Source organism: Heloderma suspectum, chromosome 10 (assembly GCF_057233095.1).
Source record: "Heloderma suspectum isolate Gila_16-S chromosome 10, 16-S_ref, whole genome shotgun sequence".
In the NCBI taxonomy this organism is placed as follows: domain Eukaryota; kingdom Metazoa; phylum Chordata; class Lepidosauria; order Squamata; family Helodermatidae; genus Heloderma; species Heloderma suspectum.
The window spans coordinates 28,712,374-28,731,731 of NC_139467.1; the positions used below are offsets into that span (position 1 = coordinate 28,712,374).

At 48.5% G+C, this 19,358-nt stretch overlaps 1 protein-coding gene across 4 annotated transcripts in view; it reads left to right on the plus strand.

Annotated features, from left to right (window-relative positions):
• The window catches only part of LOC146338016 (mitochondrial peptide methionine sulfoxide reductase-like), an 83,106-nt gene that overhangs the window by 38,986 nt on the left and 24,762 nt on the right, over positions 1 to 19,358 (plus strand). For all 4 annotated transcript variants that reach the window (XM_084815712.1, XM_084815713.1, XM_084815711.1 and 1 more), the window contains 2 exons: positions 9,112 to 9,216; positions 19,030 to 19,136. In XM_084815712.1, the coding sequence (XP_084671838.1) occupies positions 9,112 to 9,216; positions 19,030 to 19,136 (212 nt within the window). The remainder of the gene's footprint in view (positions 1 to 9,111; positions 9,217 to 19,029; positions 19,137 to 19,358) is intronic.

Below are 19,358 nucleotides of genomic sequence, written 5' to 3' on the forward strand. Positions count from 1 at the left end.
CCCTTATGCCCATCAACTTGATGGACTTTACTGGTAGGGCCTTGAGCTGAGCTGCTGTGTCTGTTCTTAGGCTCTGGGCAGGTTCATTCAGGTATGGATGGTCTTTCAAATAACCTGTTTCCAGGTTGTTTAGGACAGGGGTGGACAGACCTCAGCCTTGTGGTATCTACTTTGTGTGTTTTTTAGTGGAACCCTGAAATATACCAACTGGAGCCAGGTTCAAAAGACATACGTTCAGAATGAAAATTCTGCGCCCAGGAATTTATTCTGCATACCAGAACTGAACAGAGCTCACAGTCCTTCCATGCCTAAATCCATCCCTCATTACCCCAGGCTTTCTTCATTTCGGCAGTACAAGTTAGTGTGTGTGTTTGATAAGTGTATGTTGTTTTATTACAATGGGGAGTTAGAAATCCTTACCGATCTACTGCAAGTCACCCAGAGATCTACCGGTAGCTCCAGATCTACCTTCTGCCCACACTTCGTTTAGAGGTTTGAGAATTTATGGGAATCCGCTATATATCCGTTATACCAGGTTTGCACATTCCCTGAATTTGCATGCCTCTGCTGTGCAATCGGGGCTCAATCCAGCCCTTGCCACTACTTGCAGGGGGAGGACAGCTCAGGGGCTCCTCATAGAAAATAACTCATCCCAACCCTCCCCTTCCAGTCCTGCCTTGGGTTGGGCATGCCACTGCTGGGCTGGGAATGCTGTAATGCAGGTGGCCATTCCAAGTGAGCTGAGTCCTTCCTGCACGATGCTTGCATGGAGCTGTCTGATGCTCCTCAGGCCTCACTGTGTGTGGTGCCACTCCTGCTGGGAGTGTCATATGGGCTGGGAGCCCTGAGAAGCAGCAAGCTTCTCAATGCACAGAAAGGGCCCTTGACTCACCAGAAACTTAGATCCAGGTAGGCACCATAGCTCAGTGGTAGAGCACAGCTTTGCACACATAACGTCCCAGTTTCAGTCCCTGGCATCACTGGTTCAAGGGATAAGGTGACAGGGAAGACCTCCGCCTGAGGCTCTGGAAGGGTACTGTCAGTCAAAATGGACCAGGGGTGCAGAACCTCACATCCAGGGGCCAAACCTGGCCCTCCAAGGGTCTCCAGATGCCCATGCCCCTTTCCCCCAGTCACCGATTGTTTGGTGGTTTCTCAGCTTTTGTGCAGTTTTCTACCCATTCTAAAAGGTTCAAATGCCTCTCCTAAGGCTTAGTTCCTGGCAGGAAGAGCTTTCAGCTTAAAATAGGCTGGTATTTTGGGTGGTTTTGGCCTCACTCCTTCTGCCTTTAGCTCCGCCCCCTTGCCTTCAGCCCTACCCATGACTGGAATGCGGCCCCCGAGAGCTTCTCCAACATGGAACCCCATACTTGAGATGAAAGAGGTTCAACACCACTGGAGTTAGATGGACCGATAGCGTGCTTTAAGGCAGCTTCTATGAATGGCTGGGCACATTGCAACACACTCTCATGTCCAAACCTCTCTTGAGTTTTTATCAGAATGCAGGGAGCAAACAGTTCCCTCATCTTGACAAGCAAGAGAAGGTAGCTGGGCTGCAGCCAGATTGTACCCTGTGAGGACCCGGTCCTTAAGAATATTCCAGACCCTTCCCTGAGTTTTCAGCTTTCATTTCTTTTATTTTTTTAAGATGTTTTGAACCCTTTTTCACCTGTGGTGACATCAGGCTAAGGATGTCCATCACTGGGAAATCTGGTTCTTGTTTTGACTTGACAAGAGTTCTGCAGCATGTATGGCTTGATTTGTGTTTGTGAGCCGAGCTGTGGGGTTTTCCCTGAACTCTGGGAACTTTTTTCATGCATTATTTTCACAGGTTCTGCAATTCTCACAAATTTCCAAGTAATTTGTGCAAATTTCTGAGCCGTTTGCACAAATTTCTGAGCCGTTTGCACAAATTTCTGAGCCGTCTATGCAAATTACAGCTGAATTTGTGCAAATTGCTCAGAAATTTGCACAAATTGCTCAGAAATTTGCACGAACTGTGGGACCTGTGGGGAGAAAATGCGCAAAATACCTGGAAAATCCACGAACTGGCCTGACTCACTGCGGATCAAGTTGGGCACTGCAGTGGGACCCAAAACTAAATCCAGGGGGGCAAGCTTAGGAAAACACATCAAACTCCATCCCCAAACAGATTTCTCTGACATGCCTACATCAGACAAAGTGTACACACAGCATTCTACCCAATTGTTCACTGAGGAACAAACTTGCTCCAGCCCTCCAGCATCCTGGGTAAGGCTGAGATGAAAGTTCTTTCTTGAACTTTTTCAGTGAATTTTAGTGGAGGGGTTCAAGGTTCCCTGAAACTACCCCTTCCTTCCCCCACACCCACCTTGTTACTGTTAATCAGCAATGAAGGTTCCCTGAAACTACCCCTTCCTTCCCCCACACCCACCTTGTTACTGTTAATCAGCAATGAAGCCATAAGTATCGTTTCAAGTTACAATCTGGTCTGTAGTGATGTTCTGTGGTGATGTATACCTGTTGGGATTAGCCTGGTTACCCACTGGGGTGCTTCGGACCCATTTGGTGCAGATTCTGAGGTTTAATGGGACCGAATTTACAGTTACAGTACATGCATTGTGTCCCTGGCTGTGGCAGCCACGACATTGTGCCTGGGTCTCCGTGGTTGGCAGACACCAATTTTTCTTCTTCCCAGAAGTCCCTAGAGTCAGGGCAGGAAGCATTGGCCTCACTCTGATTGGCTTCATCACTCTGGACATCCAGGAAAGTGAAAAAATTAAAAAGGCAGCCGCCAGCTGCCAAGACTCCAGGGGACGCTGTTGTCACTGGTGGCAAGTTGTCCCCTTTTCCATCCTCCTACCACTCCCGGAAAACTGCCCAAGTGACCACCCTTCATCTTCACAGCCTGTGAATGGGATGGTGACATTTGGGGGCAGACGGCGCTGGCCAATGAATACAAAGACACTGGGATGACTGATGAGAGCTACGTCCTTCTTTGAAATATTTTTTTTACATGTAACTGTATTGTGTTAATATTAGATACAGTTCGATCACTTTAAACCTGAGGTAGGCAACCTTTTTAGGCCTGTAGGCACATTATGCAATTTGAGAAACTGTTGTGGGTGCCACTACAAAATGGCTGACATGGGAGGTAAAAGACAGGCGATCTGCACAAAAGACTGCACAAGGCAGAAGTGGGGTCTGAGACCCAGCACACTAAACCCCTTTGACCCCACAGTTCAAAGTCCCTTCCTCTTTATTCCTGTCTTTTCCTTGGTGGCCAGGTGTGCCGCAGAGGAGAGCCTCGGCCCGCAGTGGCCCGTCATCTTCCTGTCCTAAGAACGTCTCTGACCCCCACATGCAGCCAAGAGCAGGGAAGGCTGGTGGCTCTGATGTCAGTGGGGTGGCTAATCCACTTTGGGCTTCAGTCAGAACAAGTCGGAACCAGTCAGAACGCTAAAGGAGCTCTCCAAGGTGCAGAAGATGGAGCAGATTCACTGCCCCACTGACACGAGAGGCACCAGCCTCCACTGGCCGAGAGGCATTCATGGAAAACAAAGATGGCAGCAACAGAAGGCCCTCGCTTTGCTTTGAAGTGACCCCAAACATGTCAATTAAAAAAAAGTTGGAGGATAGGGCACCTCAGTCGATGCCATGAAAGGTGCCGGGGGCACAGTGGTCCTTTAAACCTATGAAGCACTCCGCATTCATATTCCCACCATTCCCTCACCACAAAATTCCTAACAGAGTCCTCCAATGCCATGAGATCTAATGCAAACACATTGAACAACAGGGGTTACTCCAGCCCGGGAAGGGGGTGTCCGGTCCTTATCTGAGCGGGTGACACCTCTGCCCTTCTGCCACCCACCCCCCGCCCCACTTCCTGGCAAATCTATTAGGAATTTGCTTAGTAGATGGTGGTGGCTCCGATGTCATTGGGGCGGTGAATCCACTCCGGGTTTCCGTCAGAGCCACTCAGAACTTAGTGTGCCTTGGATAGCTCCTTTAGAGTTCGGACTGGCTCTGACTGAAACCTGGAGCAGATTCACTGCCCCACTGGCATCGGAGCCACCAGCCTCCGCTGCACCAGCCTCTTCTAACCTGGGGTCCTCCAGATGTTTTAGAGCCTCAACTCCCATCACCCACACCCAGCATGATCAGTGCTTGGGAATGGCGGGAGCTGTAGTCCAAAACAACTGGGGTGGTGGTACCAGACAGGGGTAGAGATAGGAAGGCTAGGGAAAAAATTTTCCCCCTGAATTACATTCTTATTGCTTTTTTTGCTGTCCACTTTGTGTGATTTTTATTGCGTACCTCGAGAGGGTTCCACCCTTAAAGGTGGCCTCAGTGGAGGCAGGTGGCTGCAATGAGGAGCACCTTGAATAGCTTTCTTTAGAGTTCTGACTGGTACTGACTGAAACGTGGAGTGGATTCACTGCCCCACTGACATCGGAGCCACCAGCCTCCACTGAATTTGCCTTTCCCAACTCCTCCGCCTGCTCATCTCTCGTCCTGCCAAGGAAACTGAGATTTTTTTCTTTCTGTAGAAACGGAATGGCTGCACTCGGATTTCTGGAGCAGCAGCCCTTTTTCTTGGCTCTGCCACACAGCCTTCCCCAAAATCTCTGTCCTCCCCCTCCGATGCTTGGTTGGCTGCAAATAACAGAAAGCCACAGACTTCTCTCTCTCTCTCTCCCTCTCCCTCTCCCCCAGCCCCTGTTACATACTGCACTGGGCTAAAACTGCAGCAGAGATGCATCTAATTATAACCCATCTCTGAGCTTAACCCTTCCCAATCTGGGCTGTGAGGCACCACATCAGAGAGAGAGAGAGAGAGAGAGACACGGACGTTGCCTTTGCCTTTTGCTTTTCTAAACGAGATGGGGCTTTGGTGATTGGGGTGGGGTGGGGAGGGCTGCTCTGCAGGGTTCTGCTCTGCTGCCTTCTCGTTCTGTGGCAGCTTGAGGTGAAAGGATGATGGGAGATCCGTTTGGGAAGGTCCTTTGGCATTTGCGGATGCCCAAGGCAATCACTAGGAATGCTGAAACAGCTATTAAAATCCCCAGCCTTGGTTTCATAAGAACATAAGGAGAGCCACGCTGGATCAGACCAAGGGTCCATCTAGTCCAGCATTCTGTTCACACAGTGGCCAACCAGCTGCCCATCAGAAACCCACAAGCAGGACATGTGCCAATAGCACCCTCCCGCCCATGTTCCTCAGGAACTGGTGTACATAGGCATACTGCCTCTGATCCTGGAGGTAGCACAGAGCCATTGGGACTAGTCGCCATTGATATCCTTCTCCTTCAGGAATTTGTCCGACCCCCTTGTAAAGCTATCCAAATCAGTGGCCATCACTACATCCTGTGGTAGTGAATTCCATAGTTTAACTCTGCGCTGAGAGAAAAAGTCCTTCCTTTTATCTGCCCTGGATTTCCCACCAGTCAGCTTCATGGGATGACCCCGGGTTCTAGTATTATGGGAGAGGGAGAAAGAAACATGGAATCCGAGCGCCTGATCTCACCTGATCTCGGAAGCTAAGCAGGGTCAGCCCTGGTTAGTACTTGGATGGGAGACTGCCTGGGATTCAGACTTCCTGCACTGAGGAGGGGGTTGGACTTGATGTTCTTATAGGCCCCTTCCAACCCTATGATTCTATGACTCCATGTTTCTAAGAGAACTATGTCTCCTCATCCACCTTCTCCACACCATGCAAGGTTCCAAGTCTTTTGTCCAGCTGCTTTGTTGGAACCCAAAAGGTTGATTCTCGGGGGGGGGGAGTGAGTGGGAAATCAGTGCTTTGTGGAATTAATGCCTTGTGGAAAACCATGAGATGTGGACAACCCATGGTGTTTCCTAGTCATCCTTAAGGGCTATGCAAGGGATTTATCCCTCGCCACCCATGCAGACGGTTAGGGCCAGCCCCAGAACTTGGCTTTGTCAGACTCCTGCTGAGGCCCACACCCCAGCAGGGTGCCTACTCTTGATTCGCAGAGCTCTCCTTGCTCTCACTATCTTCTTTATTACAAATACAGCCTTTGCACAAACTGAACGGCAACAGAGCCCCAAGCAGGGTTGGCATCACCAGGCACTGGCTGAGGCCCACACCCCAACAGGGGCCCACTGCTGACCCACCTAGACATCCCTTACCTGGTCCTCCTCACTGTTGCTATCAAGTCACCTGCCCTCTTCAAGTACACAAGCAGTGACAAGAGCAAGGAGAAAGACAAGCAGACTTCGCTTGCCCTGCCCTCTCTTTATGGATAGACTTGGTCTCAGGGAGAGAGGGAAAGCAAATGGACAGTGAGGTCACAGTGTCAAGGAGGTGATCCACCCCTAAAAGCCAGGAGTCAGTACCGTTCTTTTGTCACTGCAAAAATGGTAAGGGGAAAGTGATCACCAGCTACCCAAGAATACCTGGCAGCAAGGGTGTTGCTAGGCCTGGATCCATGGGGCCACAGCCCTGAATCTATTCCCCAGAGCCCTGAGCATCCAGTGGTCCCAATGGAAGGGTTTTTTTCTGAGCTTAATGGCCATGCAGTGGGCGATATTGAAGCTGCAACCCACCACCCACAATCCCTCTGCAAACCTCTCCCTGCACAGCAATTAAGCTTGGAAATGTTTTTTCCATCGGTTTGGGATGATGTTGGGCAAGGGTGCACATGAACTGAAGCATTTAATTTTTGTTTTGAGATGATTTGGATGAGAAACTAATTGGCTGGTGTTGCCTTCTGTGAAATGTAAATAAATCCTAGCAATTATTTCTATGTTTGCATATATAGATATAAATCAAGGTATGCACATTGTATGCAGATTTGTGTCCTGTGGGTCTGGCCCTCCAAATTGTTTAAATGCTTAGCAACACCCCTGGTGTTGCCCCCCCCCCCCCCGATGATATGTTTAAGGACCTTCTAATTCACCCTTTGCTTTAGGGGTAGTTTTGCAATAAGGCCGACGAATGTACCCAGGCAGGATGGGTTGGCTAAGCATGGCCAAACCTACCCCATGCCCTGCCTGCCGACCCCTCTGCATCCCTCCTGCTCTCGGCTCACTACTTCGTTAAGCAGCACAGGGCCTCTGACACCCAAGCGTGCAGTTCCTCCTCGGCCGCAGCAGAGGGCAGAGGCACACAGCCATGGAAGCCAGCCTGCTCCAGCCGAGACAAGCAGGCCTGTTTTGAGGCTGCAGCTGCGAATCTCTCTCTGCCGCAGGAGTGCGTGATTTTTTTTCCTCCTAGAGCCTGGCCGGTAGAGGGTTTTTTGCGGGGGGAGGGAGTGACTCGTTGCATGCATTTGCTTTAGGAGCTTGGCTTCTGTGGGATCGGCCTGCTGTCCCCTTGGCTCACCTTGCAGCCCTTGAGCAGGAGAGATGGGCGGGAGCGAAAATTTGCTCTCCCCATCTGCCGCCGCTCCCCTCCTGAATGTGTCCTGGGTGGAACAGCCTCCAGCCCCGGTGCTCTCCCAGCTGCCCCTCCTCATCCGCCTGTATGTAGGGCACCTCACAGCAGGCACAACAGGCTTGCTCCGTTCATCGGGTTGGAACATCACCCTCCCATGGCCCCTTTTTTCCTCCTAATTGCCATGTGAGGGGTGGCAGGTTTGCTTGAACAAAACCTAACGAGAAACTGCTCCAGGGAAATGTCTCTTTGAGAAGGATCGCCAGCTCCATCGGGGGATGCGGTCGTGGAAAGCGTGGCTCCCTCCCTTCCCTGCTTTAGATAGGAGTCAGCCAGTAATTCAGTGGAGATGCTTCAAATACGATTAACTCTTGTAGTGCCGCTTGCCGCGGTGGCTTCAGGACTGATCCACGGTGGAAGTAAAATCTTGGGTGCGCTAAGAAGATGCAGTTTCTGCTCAGGCGTTTTACAGTCAGTTTATCGAGAATCTGTACAATGCAAAGAGTTCTGTGGTTGCAGCTAAGCTCACCCTCCTAAGAACCCCATGACTGATATGTTGCTAATATTAAGTCCATTTTACAGATGGGTCCAAATAGAACGTGTTCAGCCCAACCCTGACTGTGGTGCCTTAGATCACAGGGAGGCAACGATTTGGGGCCATGGACACATTTGGCAATTTGAGAAAGTGTCCTGGGCACCACCACAAAATGGCTGCTGTGGGAGGTGTGGAAAAAGACAAGCAAGCTGCCCCACAGTGCAAGGCAGAGGTGGGGATCTGAACCCCAACCCGCTAAACATCTCCTTTGAACCCACAGTTTTCAGCACCAAACGAAGTCTATTTCATAGCAATCCCAGCGGCCAGTAAGAAAGTGGGTTAATTAAAAAAGACTAGGAGGGGTAGGGCACCTTGCTGGGCACCAAGAAAGGTGTCCCGAGCACTGTGGTGTCCATAGGCACCATGTTGCCTTCCCCTGCCTTAGATAGAAGAACTCCCATTAGTTTCAGATCAGTGGGACTGACTGGCTCAGAAGGAAGCATGATCATGAGCAGCATGTCTACTCAGAAGTAAGCAGGGCAAGCTTCAGAAGTAAGCACCACAGGACTGTAAGAAGTAAGCAGGGAGCCTTTTCCAATGCTCAGCAGGGGAAAGCTCTGATCTCTAATCAGCAGCTGATTAGAAATAAGATCTTTTCCCTGCCAGGACAAGCTGTAGACTGGGTGGGGAAACCCGGTGGGCTCTATTTGGCCTGCAGGCCAGTGGTCCCCTATGCCTGGGTTACACAGTAGGTGGGTGTTTTTCAAAGTTCAGAACTTGGGTGGCCCAGAATGTGGAGGTGATTAGCCCTGGAAATGATACTCCCACATGCACCTTCGCATGCTTCCAACTCTTCAGTCAACATGGCTGAAGTTAAACCAAAAGGGTGTTTGCACCCCATCATATGGGCTGGGTTTATGAGCATATGGAATCGACCAAAGAGGGTTGATTCCTTCCTCTCCATTCCATGTGAGGTTTTGAACTATGATAAGTTCAGACCCAGCTGGAGGAAAATTTCTCTCCTCCAGGCGAAACATACTCAACTCCTTCAACGTTTCCTCATAGGATTTGATCTCCAACCTCCTCACCATCTTTGTTGCCTTCCCCTGCATGCATTCCAAGGCAGTAAGGGAAACCCCTGGCCCATCAAGTGACCTTCCCTTTTCTTTCCCTCTGCTTTCTCCATTGCAATTCCCAGGGATGACGGCACATGCTGAAGTTGTCCGAGTTGTGTTTGACCCACAGAAGATCAGCTATGAGGACCTTCTGAAACTTTTCTGGGAGAACCATGATCCAACCCAAGGTAAGGTTCCTAGCATCAGAGGAAGGGGGAATGAGGGAGATTAGGTTAGACCAGGCTTCCCCAACCTGGTGCCCTCCAGATATCTTGGACTATAACTCCCATCCTCCCCATCGGCATGCTGGACATCTGGAGAGCACCAGGTTGGGGAAAGTGGGGCTAGATCTATGAGAATCTCACTTGTCAATGGTTACTTGCAGGAGCAGCCCAGTGAAGGAGAAGAAGCATAATTTAGTAGTAGGTTTGTTCTTATCTATGTTACGCATCTGCCCAGTTTCCTTACCTCCCATTCTTACTTCTTTTTCCTCATGTGTCTGTTTATGTAGATTCTACGACCTCACTCTCTTTTTTAAAGAATCATTTTTTTTATTGTGAAATTTCAACAAAATAATAAAGAGGAAAAAAAATGTAGCTACCCAGTGCATGCATGTGAAATGTTATAAGTACACATACACACAAAAATACAGCTTTCTAAGAATTCTTCATAAACTTCAACAAAAGCAGACCAAACATCCATATAAGTATCCCTTCGCAAGTGGCGTCTACATACCACCTGTTCAAATGTTAAAGTCGCCATCATGTCCTCAATCCATTGCATTATAGGAGTTGAGCGTCTGTCCTTCTAATGTTGTAATATCAGTCTTTTAGCTGTCAAAAGGGCGCAGAGAATCCATTTGCATTGACCATGTGTTAACTTCTAGGAAACAGGTAGATAATTTAAAAGGACATGTATATCAATAAATATTAAAGAGTGTTCCAATGCAAAGTTTATCCATATAATAATCTCCTCTCCAAAAGACGCAACTATTGGGCATTTCCAAAACATATGACTGAAAGAAGCATTAGCTATGTTACACCTCTAGCAATTAGCCAACTTTGACAAACTCTTATTAAAGAGACATTGTGGCATCCAATAGACACAGAACAAGAGGTTTTGCTGAATAAGGCATAGCCTGAGAATAAGGCATAACTCTTCTTTTTCCTCTCATCATCACCACTCCACACTGTTTGTTTTCTTATTTATTTCAAATATTTTTGGATCTCCCCTCCTCTCAATGAGTGCTTACGGTGACTATTTCTCTCCCTCCCCCTCTCTTGAGATTCTAGAGAGAGAGAGGTGGGGAAGAGCTCTGGCCCCACCCAGTACCTGCATGCACCCCCCGAGAGATTACCTCCAAGGCCATGCAGCCCTTAATGGAAAAAAGGTTGCCCATTGCTGGAGAAGACTGTAAGAGTGCAGGTTTTGCCATCATTAATTCTATACTTTTATACTATACAGTAGGGGTGTTGAACCTCTTTCAGCCTGAGGGCCAAATTCAATTTTGGGTAAGCTCTCGGGGGCCACATTCCAGTGGTGGGCGGGGCTAAAGGCAAAAGAGGCAGGGTAAAAACAACAGTGCATTTGAGCTTAAAGCTCTAACTGTCAGTAACTACGCCTTAGGAGAGGCCTTTCCAACTTCCAGAATGGGGAGGGGGGAGTGCAAAAGCTGGGAAACCACCACAAACAGTCAGGGTGGGTGGGGCCAGAGTAAGGGGGCATTGCCATTTGGAACCCCTGGAGGGTCAGATTGGAACCCCAGGTGGGTTGGATTTGGTCCCTGGGCTTGAGGTTCCACACCCCTACTGCATAGCATCATAGTGCTTTCAAATTGCCCCAGAACCCAACTGGAAGCCTACCACCAGCTTAAGGGGAGAGACCGTAGCTCAGCAGCAGAGCTTATGCTTTACATGTTCAAGCTCTGTGGTTCAATCCCTGGCAACTCCAGTTAAAAGGAACAGGTAGCAAGTGATGGGAAAGAGCTCTGACAAGAGACTGTGGAGATCCCCAAACAGACAGAGTAGGCAATCCTGCACTTAGATGGACAAATAGTCTGACCTGGTATAAGGTCACTTCTTGTGTTCCTAGCTGCTTGGCTCTTTGTAGCATAAAGGTACCTGACGCAGCAACCTTGTGGAAGCTAAACAGGTTTGAAACTGGGCTGTGCTTGGATGGGTGACTGGATGGGACTGGGCTCTGCCTGGATGGGAACTTTGCACGGTACGCCACCTTGAATTGGGCTATAAATATAAGGAATAAATAAGATGATCTCTACATTCCTGTGCTGAATTCTCAGGAAATGCTGGGCAGATGTAGGGAACAGCATATCATCATTTATCTGGGTAAGCCAGTGTGGTGTAGTGGCTAAAATGTTGGCCTGGGACTTGGGAGATCTGGGCTCTAGTCCCCACTTGGCCATGAAGCTCACTGGGTGACCTTGGGCCAGTCATTGACTTTCAGCCTAACTTACCTCACAAGGTTGTTGTGAGGATAACAATGGAAGAAGGAGGACCATGTAAGCCACCTTGGGTTCCTTGCAAGAGGAAAAAAGGACAGGATAATTGTTGTGAACTACCCAGAGAGCTTCAGCTATTGGTTGGTATAGAAATGTCATAAATAAAATAAATAAATATGAATGTAATAATAAATTGTTTAAAGCCTGTGCAGAGGATGCGTGAGGCTTGTAACCCAGGGCAATTTTGTTAATCCCGTCTCTAAGGAGTGACTGCATTTATGCACCGACTTTGTAAACCGGCCTCTGCATTCAGCTTTCTGTCTCCTTAAATGGCTTCTAGCACCCTGCCGGAGAGCAGGCCCAAGTAACAGTGCGTACATCAGGGGACCTCTGCTAAGGCAGGAGGAGATCAGTTGCAAAGAAGAGGGCAATGGGGATTTCAGTCTTTCCCCCCTCTTTTTCTTTTTTTAATAACCAGGAGGTGAGGGTGAAAGGCCTACTTGAAACCCGCCTCACGTCAGCGCTGAGCGACAGCAGGGGGAGGGTCGGAGGCCTGGGGAAGGCTGAGTGCTTTTGGGGGGGGGTAATGAAGTGTAATTTTAATGAGGAGATTAGCATTCTCTGTGTGTCACTGGCAGGGCACTCCTCCGGGCTGGTAATTGCGTGTTTGCGTTTTAATGAGTAACGTGTGTCTGTGTGGGATGACATCTTAGGGGGAGGGGGCATTGGGGGAGGAAAGCACTGGGCTTGGGCTGAGCCACTGACAGAGCTTGTAGATTTGGGGAGGGTACTTTCTCCCCACTCCATAATTGTCCATTATATCCAGTGGAGGCTGGTGGCTCCAATGTCAGTGGGGTGGTGAATCCTCTATGGGTTTCAGTCAGAACTCTTAACGGAGCTATCCAAGTTGCTGCAGCACCTTGGACAGCTCCTGCAGGCTTTGGACTGAAACCTGGAGTGGATTTAGCACCTCACTGACATCAGAGCCACCAGCTTCCACTGGTTGTATCCCGAATGGAGATTCAGTGTAACCCAGTGGGGGAGGAAATTGGGGATACCACTCCTGCATTAGCAATCTGGGGCATATTTACCATATAGGACCCACCTACCATTGGCCTCTCCATTCTGTAGATCCTTCCCTTGTTGTTGTTGTTCAGTCGTTCAGTCGTGTCCGACTCTTCGTGACCCCATGGACCATAGCACGCCAGGCCTTCCTGTCCTGCGCTCTCTCCCGGAGCGTGCTCAAGTTCATATTCATTGCATCGGTGATGCTATCTAGCCATCTCATCCTCTGCCGTCCCCTTCTCCTTTTGCCTTCAGTCTTTCCCAGCATCAGGGTCTTTTCCAGAGAGTTTTCTCTTTGCATTAGGTGGCCAAAATAGTTGAGCTGCAGCTTCAGTATCTGTCCTTCCAATGAGCACTCAGGGTTGATTTCCTTTAGGATGGACTGATCTGACCTTCTTGCAGTCCAGGGGACTCGTAAGAGTCTTCTCCAGCACCACAGTTCGAAAGCATCAATTCTTCAGCCTTCCTTATAGTCCAGCTCTCACAGCCATACATTACTAGTGGGAAAACCATAGCTTTGATTAGGCGGACCTTTGTCGGCAAGGTGATGTCTCTGCTTCTTACTATGCTGTCTAGGTTTGCCATAGCTTTCCTCCCAAGGAGCAAGCGTCTTTTAATTTCATGGCTACAGTCACCGTCTGCGGTGATCTTGGAGCCCAAGAAAGTAAAATCTGTCACTGCTTCCATTTCTTCCCCTTCTATATGCCAGGAAGTTATAGGGCCAGATGCCATGATCTTAGTTTTCTTAATGTTGAGTTTCAAACCAGCTTTTGCACTCTCCTCTTTCACCCTCAACAAGAGGCTCTTTAGATCCTCTTCGCTTTCTGCCATTAGGGTGGTATCGTCTGCGTATCTGAGGTTGTTGATAATTCTCCCAGCAATCTTAATTCCGACCTCTGATTCATCCAACCCGGCATTTCTCATGATGTACTCTGCATATAAGTTAAATAAGCAGGGTGACAATATGCAGCCTTGTCGTACTCCTTTCCCAATTTTGAACCACTCAGTTGTTCCATGTCTGGTTCTTACTTTTGCTTCTTGACCCTTGTACAGGTTTCTCAGGAGACAGGTAAGGTGGTCTGGTACTCCCATCACTTTAAGAATTTGCCACAGTTTGTTGTGATCCACACAATCAAAGGCTTTAGCATAGTCAATGAAGCAGAAATAGACATTTTTCTGGAATTCTCTTGCTTTCTCCATGATCCAGCGAATGTTGGCGATTTGATCTCTAGTTCCTCTGCCTCTTCGAAACCCAGCTTGTACTCGGTTCTCGGTAGTTCTCGGTTCGCATACTGCTGAAGCCTAGCTTGTAGGATTTTGAGCATCACCTTGCTGGCATGTGAAATGAGCGCAATTGTGCGGTAGTTTGAACACTCTTTGGCATTGCCCTTCTTTGGAATTGGAATGTAAACTGACCTTTTCCAGTCTTGCGGCCATTGTTGAGTGTTCCAAATTTGTTGGCATATGGAGTGCAGCACTTTAACAGCATCATCTTTTAGGATCTTAAATGGCTCAGCTGGAATACTGTCATCTCCACTAGCTTTGTTGTTACTAATGCTTCCTAAGGCCCACTTGACTTCACTCTCGAGGATGTCCGGCTCAAGTTCAGTGAGCGCACTATCATGGCTATCAGGGACATTCAGATCTTTCCTGTAGAGTTCTTCTGTGTATTCTTGCCACCTCTTCTTAATCTCATCTGGTTCTGTTAGGTCCCTGCCTTCTTTGTCCTTTATCATGCCAGTCTTTGCACAAAACGTTCCCTTGAGATCTCCAATTTTCTTGAAAAGATCTCTAGTCTTTCCCATTCTATTGTTTTCTTCGATTTCTTTGCATTGTTCATTTAAGAAGGCCTTCTTGTCTCTCCTTGCTGTTCTCTGGAACTCTGCATTCAGTTGGATATATCTTCCCCTTTCTCCCTTGCTTTTCGCTTCCCTTCTTTCCTCAGCTACTTGTAAAGCCTCATCAGACAGCCACTTTGCTTTCTTGCATTTCTTTTTCTTTGGGATGGATTTAGTTGCTGCCTCCTGAACAATGTTACGGACCTCCGTCCATAGTTCCTCAGGCACTCTGTCTATCAGGTCTAATCCCCTAAATCTATTCCTCACCTCCACTGTATATTCATAAGGGATATGATTGAGGTCATACCTGAATGGTTTAGTGGTTTTCCCTACGTTCTTCAATTTAAGCCAAAATTTTGCAAGAAGCAGCTCATGATCTGAGCCATAGTCAGCTCCAGGTCTTGTTTTTACTGACTGTATAGAGCTTCTCCATCTTTGGCTGCAAAGGACATAATCAATCTGATTTCGATATTGACCATCTGGTGATGTCCATGTGTAGCGTCGTCTCTTGTGCTGTTGGAAAAGAGTGTTTGCTATGATCAGCGTGTTCTCTTGGCAAAACTCTATTAGCTTTTGCCCTGCTTCATTTTGTACACCTTCCCTTACCGACTTACAATTTAAATATAAAAGGAAGGGAAGGATTTCTCCAAACCCCTTCAGCTCCCTTGGAGTCTGGAGACACTATCTGCTGCCTAGGCTGCACTGCAGTGTTGCACGCCTCTCAGCCGGCCTGATCAAGGGGCTATTGCAGAGGACAGCTTTCTCCAACCTGGTGCTCTTTTGATGTTGATGGACTACAATGCCCATCATCTCCAGCCAGTATGCCCTTGCTGGCTGGGGATGATGAGGATTGTGGCCCACCACATCTGGAGGGCACTGGGATGGATATCAGTCTCTCCAGCAGACTCCCCCAACCTGGTGTCCTCTGGTTTTTTTGGACTACAGTTCTTGTCATCTGCTGAGCTGTAGTCCAAAACATCCGGAGCCCGCCAGGGTGGGGAAGACTAGACCAACAGCGAGGGTTGCCAACTTTTTGACCGACTGTTCCCCCCCTCCCCGCTGTAGCTGTGCCTTTAACGGTGATGTGTTCTGCAGCAATTAGCAAGTGATAACATTTCTTTCCATGTCCTGATCAAGCCAAAGTCAATGGCACAGCAGAGGAAGGGTGATTGCGAAGTCACCTACGCTCCTCACAGCTGGCAGTGGTGAAGCTTTTCCAGGCACTGGAAGAGTGCAGATAGGGATCCAGTGATCCCTGGTGAGGAGTGTGTCCTTCTTATGATCCGTGAAGTCCTGAAAGGCACAGGGTGGGAGTTCGAGGCTCTGGGTTTGCAGAGATGCCCCCTGTGCCTCCAAACCACAAAGGTACAAGAACTATCAGTGGTCTTTTAAGAAGCAGCTAAATAAGTCCTTGCTGTGAGGGCAGAGGGCTGCATGGGCTGGTTTGTTTGTGCTGTTGAATCATGGAAACAATGATAACAGCCCTTGCGAATGGCAAGCCCACAGCCCCTGGTGGTGTCTGTACATCCTGGGGAAACAGTTGTGTTGGGGCGAGGCACACTTAGATCCTTAGTCCAGAGCTACAAGCACATGCAGGGCATCCTGTTGTTGCCCAAACCTAGCTCAGAAGCATTTATAGCTGGGGTCCTCAATGCAGTACCCATGGGCGCCACTGTGCTGAGATGCCCTCAGGGCTATTTTTCCCCTCTGCAAGGGAATGGAGCGATTTCTCCATTCACTTGCATAGGGAGGGAAAATGCTGCCTTGCTGAAACCCTGGAGAGCTGCTGCCAGTCAGTGTCGATAATACTTGGCGAGATGGACCCAGGGTCTGACTCAGTATAAGGCAGCTTCCTATGTTTCTCATGTTGTAGGTGCTTAATATAACTTCCGCGCTGTGTATTTTATTCGATTTGAATGATTGTTATTTCATATTGGTTGTTGAAGAGAAATAGTTCTGGGTCCCTTGCTGTTATGCTAGTATTTTGTTAGGTAGTTCATTGTTGTTGAAATACTGAGTAAAATCCAGTGTAAGTCTTACTTAGACTAGACCCATTGAAATGAATGGGACTTCACTAACTTAAGTCCCATTCATTTTAATGTGTCTACTCTAAGTAGGACTTATGTTGGATTTCTCCCACTGTGATTTTATTATTGAACTCTTAAGATGGATTTAGCAGGTTCATGAACTACATGTCCTGCAATTTTGGAGACTATGACTAGGTTCACACAACATGACAACCCACACTCAAGGTTGAGTATGGGTTGTCATTGAACCATGGGTTGTTGAGTTGTCTGAATCCAGCCCTGTGCTAACAAACCATGGTTTGTTAACCACAAACAACCCATGAATAGAACCCATGGTTTGTTGGGTTGTGAGCTGTGGATTGTTCATGGTTAACAAACCATGGTTTGTTATTGCAGCTGAGTTCAGACTACACCTCAAGCCATGTTTCAACCACAAACCATGTTTCAGTGACAATCCACACTCGACCCATACTCAACCTGGAGTGTGGCTATTGTGTTGTGTGAACCAAATCTTTTGTTCTTTGTTTCAGAGCTTGTTGAGATACTTTGCACTTTCCCCAGAAAGTAAAAGTGGGATATAAATATGGAAACATAATGAAATTGGTCTAATCTCCTTTTAAAAGCCATCTGTGAACTCCAAAAATGAGTGACGGGTTGTGTGAAGAAGTACTTTCAGTCAGTTCCATTGGATGACCTGAATTCGAGTATTTATGGGAGAGGGGAAAAAACATCTTTGTCTGTCTCCGTACCATGCATAGTTTTACTGACCTCTATCTTGTCTCCCCCTGCCTCCTTATTGGACTGTGGGCTGATGCATCCCTGGCCCACTGCACCACAGATTCTTCTGGGAGAAGATTCTCCTGCAGGAGGAGCTGTAGCTCAACAGTAGCCCAGGTTCAATCCCCAGCATCTCCAGGTAGAGCTGGAAATAATCCTGCCCAAAACCCTGGAGAGCCACAGCTGCCAGTCAGTGCTGACAATACTGCACTAGATGGACCAACGGTCTGACTCGGTATAAGGCAGCTTCCTAGGTTCCTAGGTTACCCTGCCCTTGGGGACATTGTCCTCTTCAGTGTCTTTCTTTGCTTCACTACCCTATAGGGGTTTTGTTTCTGCCCTTGCCCCATTCTCTCTGTTCCAGACCTAGGCCCTATAATATATTCACATTACACAGACACAGGAACGGCTGCGCTGACAAGCCACACAGCGGACACGTTAAGATTTGTCGTGCCTAGGTGATTAATGGCCTATCCCATGAGAGGAATAGCAATCGTTTGCTCACAGCTGGGAGGAAGAAGGCAGCAGGGAAAAGTGTATGTATGTACACATTGGACAGGCCAGGGTTTGGTGTAGACAGTTAGCTGGAGAAAACCATAGCACAGTGGTAGAACACATGCTTTGCGGGCAGGAGGTCCCAGGTTTGACTCCTAGTGTCTCTAGTTAAAAAGGATTGCCAGTTTCTCACACATGCATTTGCCTGGAGAGGGCGTCACCTCCTCCAAGCTCTGCTGGGTACCCCATTCCAAACTGGAGAGAGGTTTTCCCCCAGCCATCAGGAGACCATCTCCTAACCATTAGCTCCCATCAATAAATATCAACTTGACCATTGAGAGTGAGGTGTGCCATTCCTTGCTGTGAGGGGTTTGCCCAGGGAGGAAAATCTCTTCATTATTATCTTCCCCATTGATACACACACACACACACACACACACACACAACTTATGGTAAGAGCACAGTCCTTAAAGGATGAAGAGCCAGTGGGGACATCGCCTGTTTCTGCATGGTTTTGTTTCCTTGGGTCCTTTCTCTGATGTCCTGTCCCCAGGTTCCCATCCCACCATTCAGGACTTACTGCTGTCAAGCAAAGGGAAGCTTTGACACCCCAGTGATGCTCAGGGATCTATTCTTGGTCAGAGTGCTAAACAATTACATGGAGATACAAAGCTGCCTTCTGCAGAGTTAGACCCTTGGTCCATCTGCCCCAGTGTTGCCTATTCAATAATGGGCTAGAAATGGACTATGGGCCTGATGCAGCAGAAGGTCTCAGAGAGCCAATGTGGTGTAGCTGCTAGAGTGTTGGACTGGGAGTCGGGAGATCCGGGTTCTAGTCCCCACTCAGCCATGAAGCTCACTGGGTGATTTTGGGCCAGTCATGGACTCTCAGCCCAACATACCTCACAGGGTTGTTGTGAGGATAAAATGCAGAGGAGGATTATGTATGCCACCTTGGGTTCCTTAAGGAGGAAAAAGGCGGGATAGAAATGTAATAAATGAATGGATGAATACGGGTGTTTCCCATCACCTGCTACCTGATCTTGAGATGAGAAAGAGGCATAGAGAGAACTGAGAGTTTCCTTGCTGGAGCTAGCTGGGACTGGGATGCAGTGTTGGGAGCTGCCCAACTTGCGCTGTGGGGGGACGCTCCTGCCTTGTAGGAACATGTGTTTTCCTCAACTTATGCTGTGCTTGGCTGTCACATCCTAAGCAAACAGATGCCCCTGGAACTTCTCACCATTCGGGTGGGCGGACTGTGCCCCCCAGGTTCAACAGTTGCTGTCAGCGTGGCGGGGGCGGGGCGGTCATGTTGGTAATCTAATCTGGCTTTCTCCCCAGGCATGAAGCAACATGAAGACATTGGCATGCAGTATCGGTCGGTCATCTACACCATTGGAACGGAGCAGATGGAATCTGCCCTGAGATCCAAGGCAAAATATGAGCAGGTATGGGAGAGATGTGGACTTTGAGGCAGGGCAGGATCTGAACATACGGAGCTCCATCATACCATTGGTCCGTTTAGCACAGAGGTGCGGAACCTCAGGCCTGTGGGCCAGATCTGGTATTTTGGCCCTACCCTTCTTGCCCTTGGCCCCACCCACCACTGGAATGCAGCGACGGAGAATTTCTCTGAAATTGAATTTGGCCCTCTGGCTGAAAGAGGTTCA